The sequence below is a fragment of the Podarcis liolepis genome, assembly GCF_965112155.1.
Source record: "Podarcis liolepis genome assembly, chromosome: 1".
Taxonomy (NCBI): domain Eukaryota; kingdom Metazoa; phylum Chordata; class Lepidosauria; order Squamata; family Lacertidae; genus Podarcis; species Podarcis liolepis.
The window spans coordinates 17,367,076-17,387,596 of NC_139554.1; the positions used below are offsets into that span (position 1 = coordinate 17,367,076).

General features: G+C 43.0%; 1 protein-coding gene across 23 annotated transcripts in view; it reads right to left on the reverse strand.

Annotated features, from left to right (window-relative positions):
- EVL (Enah/Vasp-like) overlaps positions 1-20,521 on the reverse strand; it is a 154,817-nt gene that overhangs the window by 66,657 nt on the left and 67,639 nt on the right. For 19 of the 23 annotated variants that reach the window (XM_083517727.1, XM_083517726.1, XM_083517725.1 and 16 more), the window contains exons 2-3: positions 4,821-4,989; positions 1,309-1,489 (exon numbers count right to left, since the gene is read on the reverse strand). In XM_083517727.1, coding sequence (XP_083373853.1) covers positions 1,309-1,489; positions 4,821-4,989 — 350 coding nt within the window. Of the gene's footprint in view, positions 1-1,308; positions 1,490-4,820; positions 4,990-18,996; positions 19,166-20,521 lie in introns of those variants that run through there. The other 4 variants (XM_083517724.1, XM_083517722.1, XM_083517721.1 and 1 more) reach the window with 2 other exon arrangements.

Sequence of the window (20,521 nt, forward strand, 5' to 3'; positions counted from 1 at the left end):
ACGAAAAAAATTGCAAGACGACAAAACTGGCGGAACGAATTAATTTCGTCTTGCGAGGCACCACTGTACTAATTATGATCAGACTGCTCCTTTGTAAATAAATCACCCTACAAACAGCACCTGAAGTCACACAGCAGTACTTGAGTCACCCAAACCTTGCATTCAGCTTTTCAAGTAACAAGGACCATTACTGCATCTCCCAGTGTTGCGTGCATTAAAAAAATAATAATGAATTGCATCAAATATCCTTGCAGCAATGAAGGACAGGGCATTTTATACTTTCCCTCTGTACTGTTTTACTAACTAAAACTGCCAGCCCAGGTTGCAGCTTTCCACACAGGAGGTATTTCCCCCCTGTGGATGAAACAGCTGCCAGAGGTATGTGCAGTTTTTATTGGAAAAATGGAACAGCTTAAAGATCATGTTCACAGCAAGAATCTCTTCGACTCCAAGTGTCCAAAGATGCTGTTTTTGGCTGCAGCTGAAGTGGTTAGCCAAGATGTGAAGTCTTCCGTGCTGTTCATATATAACTGCGCATTAGCCCTGCAAAACTCTCTCTCTCTCTCTCTGTGTGTGTGTGTGTGTGTGTGTGTGTGTGTATCATCTTATAGCCTCTTATACTGGGGACAGCAGAATTCTATTGCCCAGAAGTGTTTTTCTTTTTTTTTGCCACACAAACGGACCTCCATCTCGGGTGGTCAGACATTGTAATAAAAGTTTTTGCAATGGATTTACAGCTCTGGAGCACACATGTCAAAGGCAATAACCAAGTCATTTCATACGAACCCCAAAGAGAAATATAACATGAAAGAGGTTGGCTGGCTGCCATAACTGTCCCACAGCCCTGCTTTTGTCCGTGAAAGGAGTAAATTCCTTGATTATTGTTTCAATGGCAGCCTTAAGTCTCCCCTTTATGTTTGGGCAAAGAGAAGCCACTTGGCTTTGCCATTCAACATGGCGAGACTGACCCTACTCCCAGCACTGCAAACTGCACCACAATTGCATAACGGAAGTGTGCGCACCTTCCACAGCTGGTTTTAAGCCATTCAAGCTGTGCCACCCTGAAAACTTCCAGAATCTTACAAGAGCATGCCGCAGAAAAGGGTGGAACGCACATTTTAAAATGTACTCTAAAAACCAAGTCACCCATCTTCTCCACTCTTACTTGCTTTGGAGCGGAAAATAGATCCTGCGCTAAGAACGCAGCAAAAAAACAAAAAGATGTCCAGGAACACACTGTCAGAGCAAGAAGGCAGACAGGAAGAAAGAAGAGGAAAAGGGAGGCAGATGACTGCCAGCCTTCCTTACCTCCATCTTGCAGAGAGTTCATGATATTCAGGGCAAACAGCATGGCGTTTGAGAACGTGGTCGCCTCCTCCTTGCTGGCAAAGTTCAGCCCATAGACCTGCCGCGCATCGCGCCACTGATGGAATGTTGGCGTTGCCTGGTTGTACTTTAGTCCTTTCACAATTGAATAATTGATCACTACCTGAAATATAAAGTGGGGAAGATGAATACTAAAGGGACGAGAAAGAATGGAAGGAAGGGAGAAAATCAGCAACTGCTGAAGGAGGGGAAGGTCTTTCTTCTTCTTTTTAGAAACCTCTTCCATCGGTGTTGCGTAAACGCAGTTGGAGGGGAGGAGCCTGTCTCCTTATCCCCTTCCTCATATTAATACCTCACATGCTTTTATATCGGAGAGCAACAACAACAGAAGACATCATGAAAGTTAGTTTTATCCCTCACACTAATTGCACATTAAGGCCCTCATACAATTCTAATTGTGGGGGGGGGGGGCTGCTATTCCTTCATCACACCCCTGTTGCCCCAGCCTAGCCACCCTCCATGAAATGGGGAGCCTGTTTTCTCTCTCCACACTATTGCCCATGTACAGTGGTACCTCGGGTTAATAACTTAATTCGTTGCGGAGGTCCGTTCTTATCCTGAAACTGTTCTTAACCTGAAGCACCACTTTAGCTAATGGGGCCTCCCGCTGCCGCCGCACAATTTCTGTTCTCATCCTGAAGCAAAGTTCTTAACCCGAGGTACTATTTCTGGGTTAGCGGAGTCTGTAACCTGAAGCGTATGTAACCTGAAGCATATGTAACCTGAAGTGCATGTAACCTGAAGCGTCTGTAACCTGAAGCGTCTGTAACCTGAAGCATCTGTAACCTGAAGTGTATGTAGCCCTACGTATAATAATAATAATAATAATAATAATAATAATAATTTATACCCCGCCCATCTGGCTGGGCTTCCCCAGCCACTCTGGGCAGCTTCCAAAAGAATATTAAAATACTGTGATACATCAAACATTAAAAGCTTCCAAAAACAGGGCTGCCTTCAGATGTCTTCTAAAAGCCTGGTAGTTGTTGTTCTCTTTGACATCTGGTTGGAGGCCGTTCCACGGGGCAGGCGCCACTACCGAGAAGGCCCTCTGCCTGGTTCCCTGTAACTTGGCTTCTCGTAGTGAGGGAACCGCCAGAAGGCCCTTCGCGCTGGACCTCAGTGTCCGTGCTGAACGATGAGGGTGGAGACGCTCCTTCAGATATACTGGACCGAGGCTGTTTAGGGCTTTAAAGGTCAGCACCAACACTTTGAATTGTGCTCGGAAACGTACTACTGTAAATGGTTTTTTTGTTATTCTTAAAGGGGCCTTGAGGACCACCTCTCCCCATATAAACTGACCCAGACTCTGTGTTCATCCTCTGAGGCCCTTTTCCATCTGTCACCTCCATGAGGGGTCCATGGAGCTCTGAGAGGCCTTTTCTGAAGTGGCTCCCCATTTGGGGATTGCTCTCCGCAGGGAGGTTCAGCTGCCGCCTTCGTTATACATTTTAAGGCACCAGGAAAAAATATTCCTCTTCAACCAGGCCTCTGGCTGATCAACATCCTTCAGCCTTTTAAACATGTTTCTGAGAGGGAGGGGACTACTCTTTTCTTGTTTTTGTTTTAACTATTTATTTGCGTTTTTAATCTTGTGTTTTTATCTCCTCAACCGCCCTGAGATCTTTGGATGAAGGGCGGTATATAAATCTAATAAATAAATAAAAGTTAAACATGAATAAAAAAACTGTGTTTTACTCATATTTAAGTAAAATGTTAAAAATGTCATAAGTAGACACATTTAACAGGATAAGCATTATAAATACAAAGAAAACTCTCCCTAAAATTATTTGTCAGTTTAATCATTTGTGAAGCACCCCCAGATTTTGCTTAACCATTCCTTGCTTATTCTGGGCCTGAGCTACACCCCATGTATTGGGGTGAGAAGGTGAGAAATGACTAAGCCATTTCTCACCTTCTCACCCCTTGCCTTTTCCTGTAAGACCTATTACAGTCGTTAAGAGTCGTCAACAGGCTCATCTCAGCTATCTGCCAATCTCCCATTCCCACCACCCTTCTGAGTAATACCCCTCCTCACCTTCTCACTATATAGAAGGATCTGGCAACTTCTGTTTCAGTGTATCTGAAGAAGTGTACATGCACACGAAAGCTCATACCAAGAACTAACTTAGTTGGTCTTTAAGGTGCTACTGGAAGGAATTTTTTTATTTTTACCCCATGTATTGGTTCCAGAAGGCCTGAAGTGAGGAGTCTGTTCTATGCTTTAGGTTCCATATTCCTCAGGAACCTAACGTACAGAGAGCCCGCAAACTACTTTTGAGTTTTTTTCTACAATCAAGCGGTGTATAAATTTTATGAAACAAACAAATAAATATGCAGAACAGGCTCCCCGCATCGGGGGGGGGGGCACACTCTTTGTAGTAGTTGTGAACCTCATTTCCAAATACCAGGATGTTCTGAGTAGAACCTCATTAAAATAGCGCCTATTCTGCTTTGCCCGTAATTACATTGACCGTGGCAAATTGCACCCACCCATTCGAGTCATATAGTCTACAATAAAAATTGGGAGCCACCGCAAATATACAAAGCTCGTGAACTACGATGAGGTCACACATGTAAGATTATCAGAACCGGGGGGCTTAAGTAGTCGGAGCCAATGAAACGGCAGATTTAAAAATACACACTCAGTGGTTTCAATTTAAAGCCCCAAAGCTCTCCCTTCATTCTACTGTAATCAGATGAAGACACTTCTCTGGCTTTTAAAATACTGATTTCGTCTCTCTTATACAAATAGAAAGATTTGGGGTGGGGGCTCTTTCCAGCCACTCACCAAACCCTCAGAGGGGACAGAGAAGTGGAACGTTACACAGTCTGTGTTATTTACCACAAGCTGATGAGAGATAAGTGGAAAGCGCACAGTGTAGCCATCTGGGCATTTTTTAAAATAAAAAATCCAATGCAGTTTCAGCCTGCATACATACCATACAGCACATTCCAGACCCCCAATTATCATGGAAACTAGAGTTTAAAGGTGCTGAGAATTTTAGCTCTGGGAGGGGTATTCCAGGATTTGGAGGTAGGAGGAATGTGATATAAATGTATCATGTGTCCGCCACCCCAGTGTTAGCCAATGAGTAGGTATTCTGTGATAATACTCATCATCCTTTCCTCCTTCAGAAAAAATAGTTTCCTTTTTGTTTTCATGGCCTTTGGAAAGATAATTTGGATTTTTGCAGACTTTTGTACATCTACACTCAGCGTACATAATGTATTCTGGCTACAGGCTTCAAGGCGGGACTATTTATCCATCATCTATCTATCTATCTATCTATCTATCTATCTATCTATCTATCTATCTATCTATCTATTGGTTTGGGGGTTGTTTTTTTAAAGCACAAAACCACAGGCCCTGCTTATTGGTTTTTATTTTAAAACATACAGACAGGAAATTGCAAGAAGCCACAGTTACTCACTTGCTGATCTTGTAGTTTAACTCCGACTACTCTAAATGTGTTACTGGCAGTGTTGTGGTAGATGTTGATTCGGCTGAAGCCTTGTTGGCCGGGCTTTATTGGCACCCATTTCTTACTGGTATCGTCGTAGACCATAACTGACGCCCGGGCTTGGCAAATACTCTGTTCACTGCAAAGGAAGCAAATGAAAAGCATTAACAAAAGGCAATGGAAGGCATAGGATCCATGACACATCTTGTAATCCGAGAGATAGAGAAATATCAATACTACTTTGACATTTTATTAAAACATTTTATATTCCAGAGTGCTACAGCTGTTTGCTGTTTGTTGTGGGGACAGGGGCTGCTGTTCAGTGACAGACCACAAGCTGGGAAAAGCTTCTGTCTGAATCTTTGTATGAAACTAAAGGTAAAGGTAAAGGTACCCCTGAAAGTTAAGTCCAGTCCTGGACGATTCTGGGGTTGCAGCGCTCATCTCGCTCTATAGCCCGAGGGAGCTGGCATTTGTCCGCAGACAGCTTCCAGGTCATGTGGCCAACATGACTAAGCCGCTTCTGGCAAACCAGAGCAGCACATGGAAATGCCGTTTACCTTCCTGCCGGAGCGGTACCTATTTATCTACTTGCACTTTGATGTGCTTTTGAACTGCTAGGTAGGTAGGAGCTGGGACTAAACAACAGGAGCTTACCCCGTCGCGGGGATTCGAACCGCTGACCTTCTGATCAGCAAGCCCAAGAGGCTCAGTGGTTTAGACCACAGCGCCACCCGCATCCCCTTGTATGAAACTAGTTGATGTAAATCAGGGATGGGGAACCTATGGCCCTATGGATGTCATTGGATTCCAACTCTGATCACGCCTGACCCTTGGGTACATTGGCTTGAGCAGATGGGAGCTGGAGTCTAACAACAGTTGAAAGGATAGGATCTCCTTCCTTATAAGAATCATAGAATTGTAGAGCTGGAAGGGACCCCGAGAGCCATCTCAGCCTACCCCCAGCAATGCAAGAATCTCAACTAAAGCGTCCAGGACGGATGGCCATCCAACCTCTGCTTAAAACCTCCAATGAAGTACGTAGAGTCCACAAACTCCCAAAGGAGCCCATTCCACTGTTGAACAGCTCTTGATTCAGATAATACTAGACTAGTTGGATCAAATGTCCAACTTCATGTAAAGAAGCTTTTTATGCTCGTAGTTGATCATTCCAGTACTTGCTCAGCTATCTTTGGAGAGTTCTGCTACAACACTGACTTACATTGCATGACGAAAACTGCTTTGTGTACATGGCCACTTAATAGGATTTGCCCACTCTCACAATTACAAGATGCTGAGCAAGTGATAAGAAGTTTGGTTATTTTTGTGGTTCTATATCCATGCACATATGGATTTGCCTTATAAAGGTTCAGGCCCTTGATCCTGTTTGTCCAGTATTACCTAGTCTCACCAGCAGAGACTTTCTAAGACCCCAGACAGATAGATGCAGGGTCCAGCATGCTACCAAGGATCATTTTACTGGAGGCGGTAGTTATTGAACCTGTGGTCATATGCATGCAGAAACATGTGTTTCCACTAGGACATGGGCCCGTCTTCCCAACTTAGTACATTTAAATGTGTGTGTGTGTGCTTTTAAGTGTCCTGCTGTATTGGCTTCTGCTAATGGCATTCAATTTGCCCATGCTGCTTGCAGTTTCTTTGCAGGAACTGCCATGTAGAAGCATTGCAGGCCATTATCTCATCTCCAACTCAAGTCCTTGGTGCTGGGTCACTCTACTGGGTTGGAGAAAATCCCCCAGTTTCAAGAAGGGCCTCCAATCTGGTTCTTACAGATTCTGGGAAGAGTTTTACGGCTGCTAAGTAAACTACAGAAGTAACACCCTAGCACAACGGTATATTTTGTAGTCCCATAATAGCTATTTGTTCTAATGTTCTAAATCAATACCAGCCCATTTCATTGTAGATAGCCAAAGGCCTACACAATGGACGACAGAGAATAAAAGGAAAACTTCTAAAATCATACAACGTAACCTGTAGCAGTTTACAGCATAAAAGAAATTTACAATAGTAAAATTTAACATCGCAGTGCATTCACATAGCTAGAACGGAGCTTCTTGGCTGCCATTGCAAATTTGGCTGGTGTGTAATGTAAAACCTGGTGTGTAATGTATAGATATTTATCTGCGAGAAGCTCAGCTGATCCTGTGCAGATCGACTTGGATGGCAATTAAGAATAGGCAATATACCGGTAAATTTCCCTGTATACAGGGGGCAAATCAGCAGATAGTATATAATGTCTTCTACCCTTATTGCATTCATATATATATATATATCCATATGGGAATTCCCTGATATCTCCCCTCTAAATATGCTGATGGAAATCTGCTGGACTCTTAGTTCTACGAAGGCCCTGTGTAATGTTCTAATATTGGCTGTCTTTGGCAAATTCAAAGCAGCAAAGACATGAGATATGGTGATATTTTACAAAATTTATAATTTATGTTTTGAAGTATTCCATTATAGAGCATTTAAATGTAGAATGCAAAGGAACAATAAGAACCCATTTGCACGCATTAAGCCAGTTAATGTTCCATTAAAAATAATAATTTCACAACCCAAAATTAGTGTGTGGGCAGGACATCAAAAGCAGACAGGATGAGTGTGTTTTTGCCAGTTTCATAAACACTAAAACAAGCTTTTGTAAAAAGCATTTCAATTCTGCTGCCTTTCAATGTGAAGAAGGAGTCATTTATTTTGCAAAATCTTTCCAGAACCATGCTATTGGCATATCACTCCCTAACTTAGGACCAATCTAGATGTTGCGGATGCAGACCCATGATTTAGAAAGTGGACACTTTTAAAGAAGTGGTCTGCTTTGATATGTCATACCTGTTTTCTGTTATGATTTTGTTGTATGCTTGATTTTGCATTTTAATAAAATTTAAAAAGTGTGGTGGGAATGACTCCAAAATGTTAAGCAAGAGGTTGTGTGTATATGGGTGAGTTAATATGTCAAACCTGGTAGTCTCTCCTTTTTTCAATCTTAAATTCATTTCTTCATTTTTCCACAGCAGTCTGCTTTTTTTTTTTTAAGTCCTCATGAAACTTCATGGGCATTTTACGGCAGATTTCATGTATGGGTTTCTGTGTTTCTATGCAATTTTGCCCAACATACATATTTTTGCAAAGCAAAAATTTCTGTATGTTATTTTCACTAATATATACAATTTTTTATGCACACTTTACCCTAACAGATGCATTTCTGTCCACAATACTTGGTTTGAGAAGTGCATTGCAAAATTCAGAGATTTAGTTCACACATTACAAATTAAGCAGATTCGACTTTAAATATGCACTGAAGCAAATTTTTGCTGCTTCCCTAGGTGTGACTTTTCATCAGCCCACTGTTTTCCACCATCACCACAATCCAGGCCACTTCTTCCTAGCTGAGCTAGTCCGAGAGAAGTGTCTCAGTAATAGGGTGTTGAAGCAATAGACAGAGCATTTCAGAGCTTGCAGCTGACCCAATGAAACACCACTGTTTTACAATCCATAGTGTAACCTGCATTCTGAGACACGGGGTGCTTTAGTAACAAATGACAATATTTCCCACTATGCAAACTATAACCAACAACAACACAAACATTGTATGGAGTAGAGTTTCTTCATGCTCATAATTGCCTTATATTACACACACTACAGAACCAACCAGTTGTGGGCACAGGTCAGTCCAGGAAGATTTCTGGTGGTTGAGAAGCATCCCAGAGGGCCCCATTGCTTATACTCAACAGCAACGGCATCCATGTGGCCAAAATTTTAGGGGGAAGTCCAGAGAGATTAAAAAAATTGATGCAAGAAGCTACGGTTTACTATTTCCACACTTGAAAACTGCCCCCCACCCAAGTACAGGATGTCCAGTGCACCTGGGTACCTATAACCATCACACTTTGGTTGCTTCCACACTGTCAGTATTTTGTGGGAGGGACCAAAATGAATACAGTACAGGATATGTAGGTTTGTGAAATTAAAGTGGATTATAGCACTCTGGGGCAATAAAGGTAAAAGTAAAGGGACCCCTGGCCATTAGGTCCAGTTGTGGACGACTCTGGGGTTGTGCCGCTCATCTTGCTTTATTGGCCGAGGGAGCCAGCGTACAGCTTCCAGGTCATGTGGCCAGCATGACTAAGCCGCTTCTGGGAAAACCAGAGCAGTGCACGGAAACGCCATTTACCTTCCTGCCTGAGCGGTACCTATTTATCTACTTGCACTTTGACGTGCTTTTGAACTGCTAGGTTGGCAGGAGCAGGGACCGAGCAACGGGAGCTCACCCCGTCGCGGGGATTCGAACCACCGACCTTCTGATCAGCAAGTCCTAGGCTCTCTGATTTAACCCACAGTGCCATCCGCGTCCCTCTCTGGGGCAATAGATCTATCCCCAAAAAACCTCCAGACTTTTTGAGGTTAGGAAGTGACAGGGAACTGAATGGAAAAGTAAGGGGTGGGAAAATGATTAATGGGAGGGTGTATAATTCAGGATGAATTCAGGACGAATGCTAATTGTCGTATGACCTCCCTGCAAGCAAACCAGAATTAATGCTCTACAGAGACCAAACTTAGCATAACCTTTTGCAAACAAACTAAGATGAATGCTAAACAAACAGGTTGTCTGGAAGAACCCACAATTCGGCATTGTATCTTTATTAGGGCTGCCAGCATGGGAATGAACCAGCCCAACTACATAACCGACACACTGCAATGTGGAGTTCTGGCTCTGCAGATGTGGTTTTCACTGGCTATCCATGCCACCAAAGCGATGATACACCAATCAGGCCACTTTGTGCTAGGAAGCAGTAGTAAATAATCAGAGCAGAAGATTGGGTGGGCCTGTGCAAGCCACTGGAAGCAGCTCAAGCATAGCAAACCTTTTAGGTTGTGCCGGCATGATCTGCTTAGGCCGTTTCATACTTTCACCAAAGACAGGAGCAGCAGCAGCACAATGCCTAACTCATTTTAAAGGGCTTATAACCCGAGCTGCTTCCACAATCGGGGAAGCATAACGTTAAAAGAGTTCTCTGGATTGCTACACAGGGAGAGCTTCTAAAGCCCGACTGCAACAGAAGTGCCTTTTCTCTTTTTGGCAGGGGAGCGTTATCTTTCTAAGGCAGCTGCTGCAAATCAGCAGCATTTACTCTGCAACCCACAGGAGACATCCCTTCCACAAGCCATACGCAGGCAGCCGTGCATTTTCCACAGGCTGAGACCAGAAGCCATCATTCCCTTCCCTCTGGAATTGGTTCAGAACAGCGGAAGAATTCTCATACTGCTGCAGTGTTATATCAGGAAGATAAAAAAAATAAAATTAGTAAGATTTCTGAGCAATTGACCAACGTCCTGGTAAATGCTGCTAAGACTACAATCAAGAACATGTAATTCAAAAACTTATCCCTACCATTCAGTTTTGGTAGGCTGGACCTGCAACACTTGATGGGAAAAAAGGCAATAGCATTCATTATATATACCCAGGAAGAGCAAAGTGTGCATTCTCATGTACCAAATAAGATGGAGTTAGCTTGCACAACTGCTGAATCTGACTAGTTTCAAGGTGAGGTCTGGACAACCCCCTTGTCAGGCTGAAAACTAATATATGTCTATAAGAGAAGACACTGCGCCCTTCAGCTGAAATGACAGGCATGCATATTAGTAGAACTGAAACTCAGCAATCAATATTCTCTTTCCAACTATAGTTCGAGGTAGGCCAGCTTCCTTTTTAAAAATAAACTTCAATGTGCCACATATGAATATCAATGTGTTTATCCTTATCAATCTTTTTGTTAATGACAACTCATATCTCAAGGTAGGAGCAAGCTTACTGGTCACATCACGCGTGGAGGATCTGCCAGCTGGGTTCCTGGGTTCAAATTTGCAAAACTGTACTTTCCGCCTGGGAGACGAAGACGCCTATTTGGTTTGATCAGGGTAGGAATGGTTTCAGATCAGTACTCTGAAAAGGCAAGATGTGCCTTCTTCCCCTATTTTAGCTCTGCAGGAAGCCTTGGTCAAGTCCCAAGCAAAGCCACACAGCCCAGTTTCAAAGTCTCCTTCATACTCGCATTGATGCTAGTGAGTTCCACGCAAGTCCTCCCTTTAAGGACTCAGCAGTAGTAGCATCCTGCCATGAAATGTGATAGTCAGATCATTTGCCTATCTAGCTTAATCTTTTCTATAAAGGTAAAGGGACCCCTGACCATTAGGTCCAGTCGTGGTCGACTCTGGGGTTGCGGCGCTCATCTCACTTTATTGGCCGAGGGAGCTGGCATACAGCTTCCGGGTCATGTGGCCAGCATGACTAAGCCGCTTCTGGCGAACCAGAGCAGCAAAGGAAATGCTGTTTACCTTCCCGCCAGAGCGGTACCTATTTATCTACTTGCACTTGATGTGCTTTCAAACTACTAGGTTGGCAGGAGCAGGGACCGAGCAACGGGAGCTCACCGAGACGCGGGGATTTGAACCGCCTACTTTCTGATCAGCAAGTCCTAGGCTCTGTGGTTTAACCCACAGCGTCCCTTTTCTATACTGAATGGCAATGGCTCTCCAGGGGTTCGGACAGTCTCTCTCCTAGCCAACCTGGAGGTGCTGGGGACTGAACCTAAGACCTTTTGATGGCAAAGCAGATGCTCTACCACTGAGCAACAGACCTTCCTGTTCGTGTGTAATCATACTCCCATTGGGTGGCATAGCGCCCCCAAAGCGCATGACATCATTAGCGTTGTCACAAGCACTGAACGAACACTTGCACCAACTTAGTCCAGGTTGCACTCCAAATTGAAATAACCACTGTTGGAAAGAGGATTCTGGACCAAATAGACCCTTGATCTGACTTGCTCAAAATAATATTCAGCTTTAGTTTCCTTTATATGCAAGGTGGGAACCTAGGCAATTGCACTAGGAAAACCTACGGCATCTTTAGTAAATGCTGACAAAGGCTTTGGTTCACAGAAATGGGATAGTCACTCAGAACACATTTCTCTCTTCAAAATGGGCAAAAACAATGGCTGCAGTAACGTTTTCCACTGGAACAATCCCAAACACGGCATCCTAACAATAGGGATACTGTAGTGTGCTGTGTGATTAATGGAGAGGGCTGGAATGAATGGGTAAGACAGTCCCAAAGAACACATGGAAACACTTGGCGCACAATAATCTCTTCCAACCCAGAGGCCAGAACGAGATGCTACAACAGACATAGGACTGATGCAAAAATCAAAACAAAACAGCAGCCCGACTCCTTCTCCCAGGGATGCCTGAGTTTTTTTTTGCAATGTCATTTTACATCATTACATTCTGGGTTTCCTGAACCCCAATGAAGTCGAGGTGCAGGCAGGGAAACTCTTGGAGCACAATGATGCAATGCAATGCATTTTTGTAGTCCCTGGCATTACTGAAGAGGAGGAAGAGATGTAGCGTTGCTGGTTTAAGCAGAGGCCATACATCTGCTGGCACATCTGGTGATAAATGAGTCGCAGCTGTGGAAGAGTGCTGTAGCTCATAGTCTTTCCAGTCAAGCTGATGCAGGAGATGGACTGTGGTGCCTCTTATTCTCTAAATCATTAAGGACCAAAGTAGAATCCGTCATGCAAAGACCATAACCTCATGTTTGGCAGTAGCTCAGCACTACTGCGCTGTTTTGAATGCAAAAGGTCCCAGGTTCAGATGCTGGCATCTTCCGCGACAAAGATCTTGGGTGGCAGAACTGGGAAAGGTGGATCACTCCTTGGCACTCTGGAGAATCTCTTCCAGTAGCACCTTAAAGACCAACTAAGTTAGTTCTTGGTATGAGCTTTCGTGTGCATGCACACTTCTTCAGATACACTTCTTCAGTGTATCTGAAGAAGTGTGCATGCACACGAAAGCTCATACCAAGAACTAACTTAGTTGGTCTTTAAGGTGCTACTGGAAGGAATTTTTTTATTTTGACTATGGCAGACCAACACGGCTACCTATCTGTAACTGGAGAATCTCTTGTCAGTCACAGTGGAACTGCTGGGGCCAGATGGGCCAATGGTCTAAAACAGGGATGGGGACATCTGTGGTGCTCTAGAAATTGCTGCACTAAATTTCTCACCATAACTGTCTTCAATGTTTTAATCTTAAAGTTTTCAATGCAATGGAGCAGGATATAACTGTGGTGAAATAATAAAATAAATAAAAAACAATAATAAATAACAAAATAAATAAAAATAAATCCCTAACAATTGTGCGTATAAATTAACTACTAATGTACTATTACTGCATCAATAACATGTTGCAGAATATTTATGTACGCAGCTACAGTAGCTCAGATTTTGTTAGCCCCAAAATGGAGGGTGGGATAGGTCCCAAAGAAGGCAGAATGGCAGCTTAAAATGATGGGAGTATGCAGAGTTAGCAGGTCTAACCAGCCGAATAAGAGAACAAGACAGAGTTTATAAAGATGAATGGAAAATATTTGTGGAATACTTGGAAAATAACTGCAAGCAAGTGAAAATCCTAGCAGGATTAAGGTAAATGCAACAGTATAATCTAAATTGAAGTAATATGTAAAGGGGGGGGATTAGATGGTTGGAATAGAATATGGAGTAATAATGAGAAAATTAAAAGTGCCATGAAAGAAGGAGAAGGGAAGTTGATGAATGTACTATTTTACTGGTGGATAATTTACTGGGGGAAATGTATAACTGAAAATTCTATTTATTTATTTATTTATTTTAAATACATGTAGCAGAATGAAGAGGGAATGTCCTTTTAATCAAATATAAATAAATGGTGGTGATGCAACTTGCACGTGCAGAAGGGCTGTGTCTCTCATTTATTATGAGACTATTTTGGCTTTACAGCGGGGAACAAATGTGGAAAAGATTGTAAAGCTTATCCTACCCTCTAAAAAAGGAATAACGTTGGTTTATTAATTGAAATGTTATCATATATTTCCTCCAATGTTTTATAACGGCACCTGTAATGAAGTTTTAGTAACCTGTGCATTTATTCAACTTTACTTGGTTCACAAATGAGTGACCAATCAGTAAAAAAGGGCGCAGGATAAATTCTTTAATCAGCTGATGATCCTAGAAAACATGTTGTAGCTGCAGCTAATATTAGCCGTCACATTGGACACACAGCCTCTGAGCACTTTCGCAATAAGTCAAAGCCTGTTTCCGGCTTCATATTTAAGACGCGTTATTTCCTAACGTACAGAACAGAAGAGACTGATTTAACAAACCACAGAACACCAAAAATAGGAAGCAGGAACAGAGGAAGCTGCTTTATACCATCGGTCCATCTAGCTCAGTATTGTCTACACTGATTGGCAGCAGCTCTCCGGGGTTTTAGACAGGGGATTTTCCAGGCCCCACCAGCTGGGGATCAAACCTGTGACATTTTGCATGAAAATCATGTGCTCTGCCAAAGAGACACAGCCCTTCTGCACGTGCAAGGTTTCTGAGTGAGTGGCTAACTACATTTTAAGGTCCCCTAAGTATTTATGCATCTCCCTACCCTGGCTGGAATCTGAAGGGTGGGTGTTCAGGGAGGAAGAACGGCAAGCATTACCCACACGTTGCAAGGGGAAGCTCCTTCTCTGAGTTACGAGTGCACAGATGATGATGATGATGATAATGATAATGATAATAATAATAATAATAATAATAATAATAATAATAATAATAATAATATATTTATACCCCACCCATCTGGCTGGGTTTCCCCAGCCACTCATGGTAGCTTCCAGCAGAATATTAAAATACAGTGGTACCTCGGGTTACATACGCTTCAGGTTACATACGCTTCAGGTTACAGACTCTGCTAACCCAGAAATAGTGCTTCAGGTTAAGAACTTTGCTTCAGGATAAGAACAGAAATCGTGCTCCGGCGGCGCGGCGGCAGCAGGAGGCCCCATTAGCTAAAGTGGTGCTTCAGTACTATGGCAGCTGCATGAACATCTCTGCGTTTTAAAAGAGTCAGTAGTTCTTTAAATGCCACAAGACAAAGTGGGGACACATGGAAGTCCTCCACAGAAACTGCCTGTGTTGCTGATATTGCTTTCTTTCTGAAAATAGTGCTGGCTTTTTAAAAGCTGAGAGAGATATATATGAAGGCAGTGCAGCCAGCTTTGTCAGTGAAGAGGCTAGGGCGGTTTGACATTTGGGTTCACTCCAGCCACACAACTCGTGTCAGCAGGTGCATGGAAAACTGCATAGCTGCAACACTGAAGTGCCTTCAGTTCCAAGGCGAACACACGTTGGACCACAGGACTTCATTTATCACAACAGGGGCAATCCACAATGAAGCATAAACCAGGAAATCCTGCAGTTCAGGAGGAGGCAGCTGAAAATGTGGGTTCTTTCCACACCAAAATAGTGAGGACCCAGACCTAGCCGGTCTACTTTCTATCGGTTAACCAATGCGAGTGGACGAAATAACAGCATCATATTTTCACATCGCTTCTTGTTGTTTCTTCCAAGCCTAGAGGAAGTCACAGGCCTATGACACATCTCCTGCGCTTGAAAAGGCCAGTAAAGAGAGCCACAGTAAACCTCAACCACTTTTAGCCATTTGTAAAAAAAAAAAAAAAAGACATGGTATTTTGCACAGGACATATGTGGTCGCCCGGCTCTGCTTACTCTTAACAAGTTCGTGTGAGAGAGTGCAAAGAGGCCACAGGTCTGTTCTCACAAACTGCTCACTCCAAACAGATCGAACGTGAAATGGACATACAGTGGTACCTTGGTTCTTGACCTTAGTCCGTTCAACTCCTGAAACTGTTCGAAAACCAAGGCGCGGATTCCAATTGGCTGCAGGAGCTTCCTACACTCAAGTGGAAGCCATGTTGGATGTTTGGCTCCCGAAAAACATTTGCAAACCGGAACACATTTGCAGTGTTCGGGATCCGATTTGTTCAGCAGCTAAACCATTTGATAACCAAGGTAGAACTGTATGTTTTATATATATTCATGAAAGTAGCAGCTGCGGTTGTAGGTAACATTTAAGGAGGTTCTTTAAGTGCACCTAACATAACGCTCATCTTTGGAGAGGGCGAAATGTTTTTCCACTTATTAACAAGTATAGTCAACAATTTAACTTGGTTGGTAGAGCATGAGATTCTCCAACAGTTTGGCTTCATCCCCCAAAGGTGCACCTCTTCATTGTCTCCTGAGACAGACAGATGCCAATAACATGAAGCCAGTTTACTCAAACTTCTGCCTCGCTTAAAACCACCATTTCCCTCATTTCCTCCACACAGCCACCACGGGCACAAAGGAAAAGAGCTCTCCTTTTGCATTGACATCGGTTATCTTGTTTATTTCAAGTATTTATATTATTTATTTCATTCATCAGTCACTTTTTACAGTAAATGGAAGTCTCAAAGTGACTTGACAAAAACAAAACACAGACTATAAAATCAACTGAAAACCAGCAAAAAAAATCAACATGCCAACAACACAAGATACATGAAATATCTCACATTTCTTCTACAAAGCAAAATAATCATCATCATCCTAAAGGAAAGTAAGAACAAATGTAAAACCACAAATTTACCCAAAAAAGCGCCCTGCCCCCCTTACCACTGAGAAACAACATTACAGTGGTACCTCGGGTTACATATGCTTCAGGTTACAGACTCCGCTAACCCATAAATAGTGCTTCAGGTTAAGAACTTTGCTTCAGGATGAGAACAGAAATCGTGCTCCGGCGGTGCGGCGGCAGCAGGAGGCCCCATTAGCTAAAGTGGTGCTTCAGGTTAAGAACAGTTTCAGGTTAAGTACGGACCTCCGGAACGAATTAAGTACTTAACCTGAGGTACCACTGTACTGAAATGTTTATTTGTGAGCTTAAGCTATAAATCAAAGGGCCCTGGGTTCAGATTTCACCTCCGCCATGCACTCACTGACCCTGCGTAAATTACAATTCCTCAGCCTCCATTTCCTTCCCAGCATCTCCTATGGGGTAACCATGATCAGCTTCACAACCCTTGCTATCAGAATTACATGAAGTGTTATATAAATGGAAACTCAACCGTTACGACATTTTGAGCGACAGCACACATAAAACCCGTGAGAATCTTCGTGTGCTTGCTGCCCTCGTATTCTCAGGGCACACTTCCTTAATTTTCTTCCTTCGTAGCTGAGGAAGGCGGAATAATTCGGTTCAGTTCACACTTTACTTCACTCAAGTCTCTTAAAATACTCGGCGAAACAATACGCAAGCTGAAACACAGCTGTCCTTCAAAATTTGCAGTTCTCCTAATTTACTGAAGACATTAGGGTACAGCACAAAAATTTAATAAATAGTAATAATTTTTAAAAGCGTATTTTGGTGAAAACAAAAATGCATTAGAGTGAGGGGAAACTGCTTGAAAACAATGTGTACAATGGCTAAAATTGCATACAAACTGTTCATGTCAGGATAAATGAGCACTAAAATCCTGGTGAATTTCCATGAGGAATTCAAAATCAATCAATCAATCAATCAATCAAACAATCAATCAATCACTCATACGGATGCACAAATATGGTGAACCAAAACATGAAGGATGCAGCAAGCTTCGTTTTTCCTGCTACAGATCAATGCATTCAAGTTGGATATTTTTAAGCAGAGGTTGGATGGCCACCCGTCCTGGACGCTTTAGTTGAGATTCCTGCATTGCAGGGGGTTGGACTAGATGACCCTTGTGGTCCCTTCCAACTCTACGATTCTATGATTCCTTCATCAGATTTTGTGGGCTCCTCTGGGCAATCTGTTTGGTGAATCACAGCAGGAGAAAACAAGCTTGCTCCCTCTTTCCACACCCTTTATCCATCTTGGTTGCCCTCCTCTGCACACATTCCAGCTTGTCAATATCGTTCTTAAATTGTGATGCCCAGGAGAGTCCTTATGGTGGGAAGCCCTCAGATGACTGTAGCAGCTACCAATTCCAACAGTCAAGTGGCCCTGCTTCAAAATTGGTCTTGGCACCACCATGCTCCTTCCTCGGACAGCACCTGGCTTCTCCGTGCAATTGAAACAAGAGGAAGATGGTACAGTGGTACCACGGATTAAGTACTTAATTCGTTCCGGTGGTCCGTTTTTAACCTGAAACTGTTCTTAACCTGAAGCACCACTTTAGCTAATGGGGCCTCCCGCTGCCGCCGCACCACTGGAGCACAATTTCTGTTCTTATCCTGAAGCAAAATTCTTAACCTGAAGCACTATTTCTGGGTTAGCAGAGTCTGTAACCTGAAGCGTATGTAACCCGAGGTACCACTGTACAATGAAATTGCAGTAAACAGCAATTTCCTTGTTCCTCTCTGCTGCCCACATCCAAGAAGGTGGCAGGCCCTGTCCGTGGGAAGGTGAACAAATGGGTAACTCCAGCAGCTGCTGGAAACACCAGCTGCTACTGTCAAAGAGAGCCTTCCCACAGTATACTAACCAATTAAGGAAGTTTTTAGTCAAATTTACTGCTTTAGTTTCAAATCTTAATTATGCCGCACACAATTTGAAATTGATCTTAAGAATCATCTTAAAGCATATTGCTTGAAAAGATGCACACAGATCCTTCAAATCAGTGTCATGAATAAACTCGCTCGTGGATCAGAGCCAAGAATAAACTTTCACATGGAAATAAGCCACTTCTCAAGGTTTGTAAATTTACTTGATTATCCAGATCAGCAAGTTTAGCCCCTTCCACTTTGATTGCGTTTCTTAAATTCAGAACAGAAAGCTATATGGTTTGTAACTTTGTAAAGTTCGTTAACAGTTCTGTGCATTTTCCAAATCCAAAGCAGTAACAGCATTTGGCAAAAGAGATAATGAAGTTAGAGAAAACATATACACTTAAACAGAAGGCCATTCAGCCCTGCATTGTGTGTTGAAAAAGACTGAGGTAGAAGAGATCATATCTGTAATGGATTCCAAATGAAATTCACAAATGCAATGAGAGACAGACATAAAACGAAGCTGTTATACCGCTGTTCCAACAAATCAGTTTTTTGTCTGGAGATCTCAATCACATGTGTGTTATTATTTGCACTCACACGCCTTTGCATCAAATGAACCTCACTCACTTTTTACTCTCTACCAGATATGAATCCCTATGCTTCATATAAAACAGGACTATTGTTCTCCAGCGAATCAGTGCAATACATTCCCAGTAAAGTTGCCAAGTACTTACCTCGCTGCCATCACAGAAATAACTTGGTATTATGTTTTGGGGACAACAGTACTAGCGATCTGTCCAGCACAACTGTTGCATTAAAACATGTCGCCCTTGTAACTTTACCACGTTACACAAAGCAGAACATGAAGTAAGCCAAGCAGTTTAACTTGAAAGTTTACACTAGGTCTTGTAACCAAACAGGAAAAGGAAGCTTTACCAAAATAGAGAGCGTATGTGTGCAGGAAGCAACTCTGTGTTTTTGGCTTGATATTTTTTCTTAGCAAAATTTATTGTTCAGCAGAAAGGCCAGTGTGGAAAAAAGACGACCAAAATAGCCCAAATTCGAGGGCACAAATAATGCCACCCTCACTGGGAGTGTTGAGGATATATATTTAAGTTCCCCAATAAAAGCACCCATCAGTGGAACTCAATATGGACATCACTCGCCAGCATTCTCCAAGATGCGTAGGGTCACAGAAATTAAGCTGGAATCTGCAATATGTGCAAGCTGCAGTAATTTGTACTGGTTTGGGAAGGGACAAGGAGTAATGCTGGCAAGGAAACCACTGGCAATTTGGGTCAGCCAATTTCTAGCTGCTGAGATTTCAGCAGGCACTGCCAGGGCACATACAAACACTGTCATAAGACCCAGAGACCTGATTTTATTTTATTTTTAAAAAAGCAAAACCAAACACATAGATTTTCAAGGAAGCTGGATTCTGCTCTGTTCTTCATTCTAAGCTTTATTTCTGGAATCCACACAGAATTCTGCCATACCACACACAGCCCACATCTTTTAGAATGGAGGCACAAACCAGCCCTCATTTTGTTTTTGCACATACAGTGGTACCTCGGGTTACAGACGCTTCAGGTTACAGACTCCGCTAACCCAGAAATAGTACCTCGGGTTAAGAACTTTGCTTCAGGATGAGAACAGAAATTGCGTGGCGGCGGCAGTGGGAGGCCCCATTAGCTAAAGTGGTGCTTCAGGTTAAGAACAGTTTCAGGTTAAAAACGGCCCTTCAGAACAAATTAAGTTATTAACCCAAGGTACCACTGTATACACATATACAGTGGACGCTCAGGTTGTGAACATGATCCGTGTGGGATGCACATTTGCAACCCGCAGCGTCCGCAACCTGCAACGGCATGTCGGCGCACACACGGGTTGCGATTCAACGCTTCTGTGCATGCGCAAACCGTGTTTTAGCGCTTCTATGCATGCTCTACCGCCAAAACCTGGAAGTAACCCGTTCTGGTACTTCTGGATTTCAGAGGTCCGCAACCTGAAAAAACGCAACCTGAAGCATCTGTAACCCAAGGTATGACTGTACACACCATCTCTTTAAGTGTGTTGTTAAATTTGAGTTGATTTATTATCAACCCAGTCAGATGGGTGGGGTTAGTTGAGAGTCCAGCACTGCAGGAGGTTGGATTAGAGAACCCTTGGGGTCCTTTCCAACTCTATAATTCCATGATTCTACTATCCCCCCCCCCCACCAGCACCTTTCCAGTTTCCCATTTATCTGTTAAGCTCTGA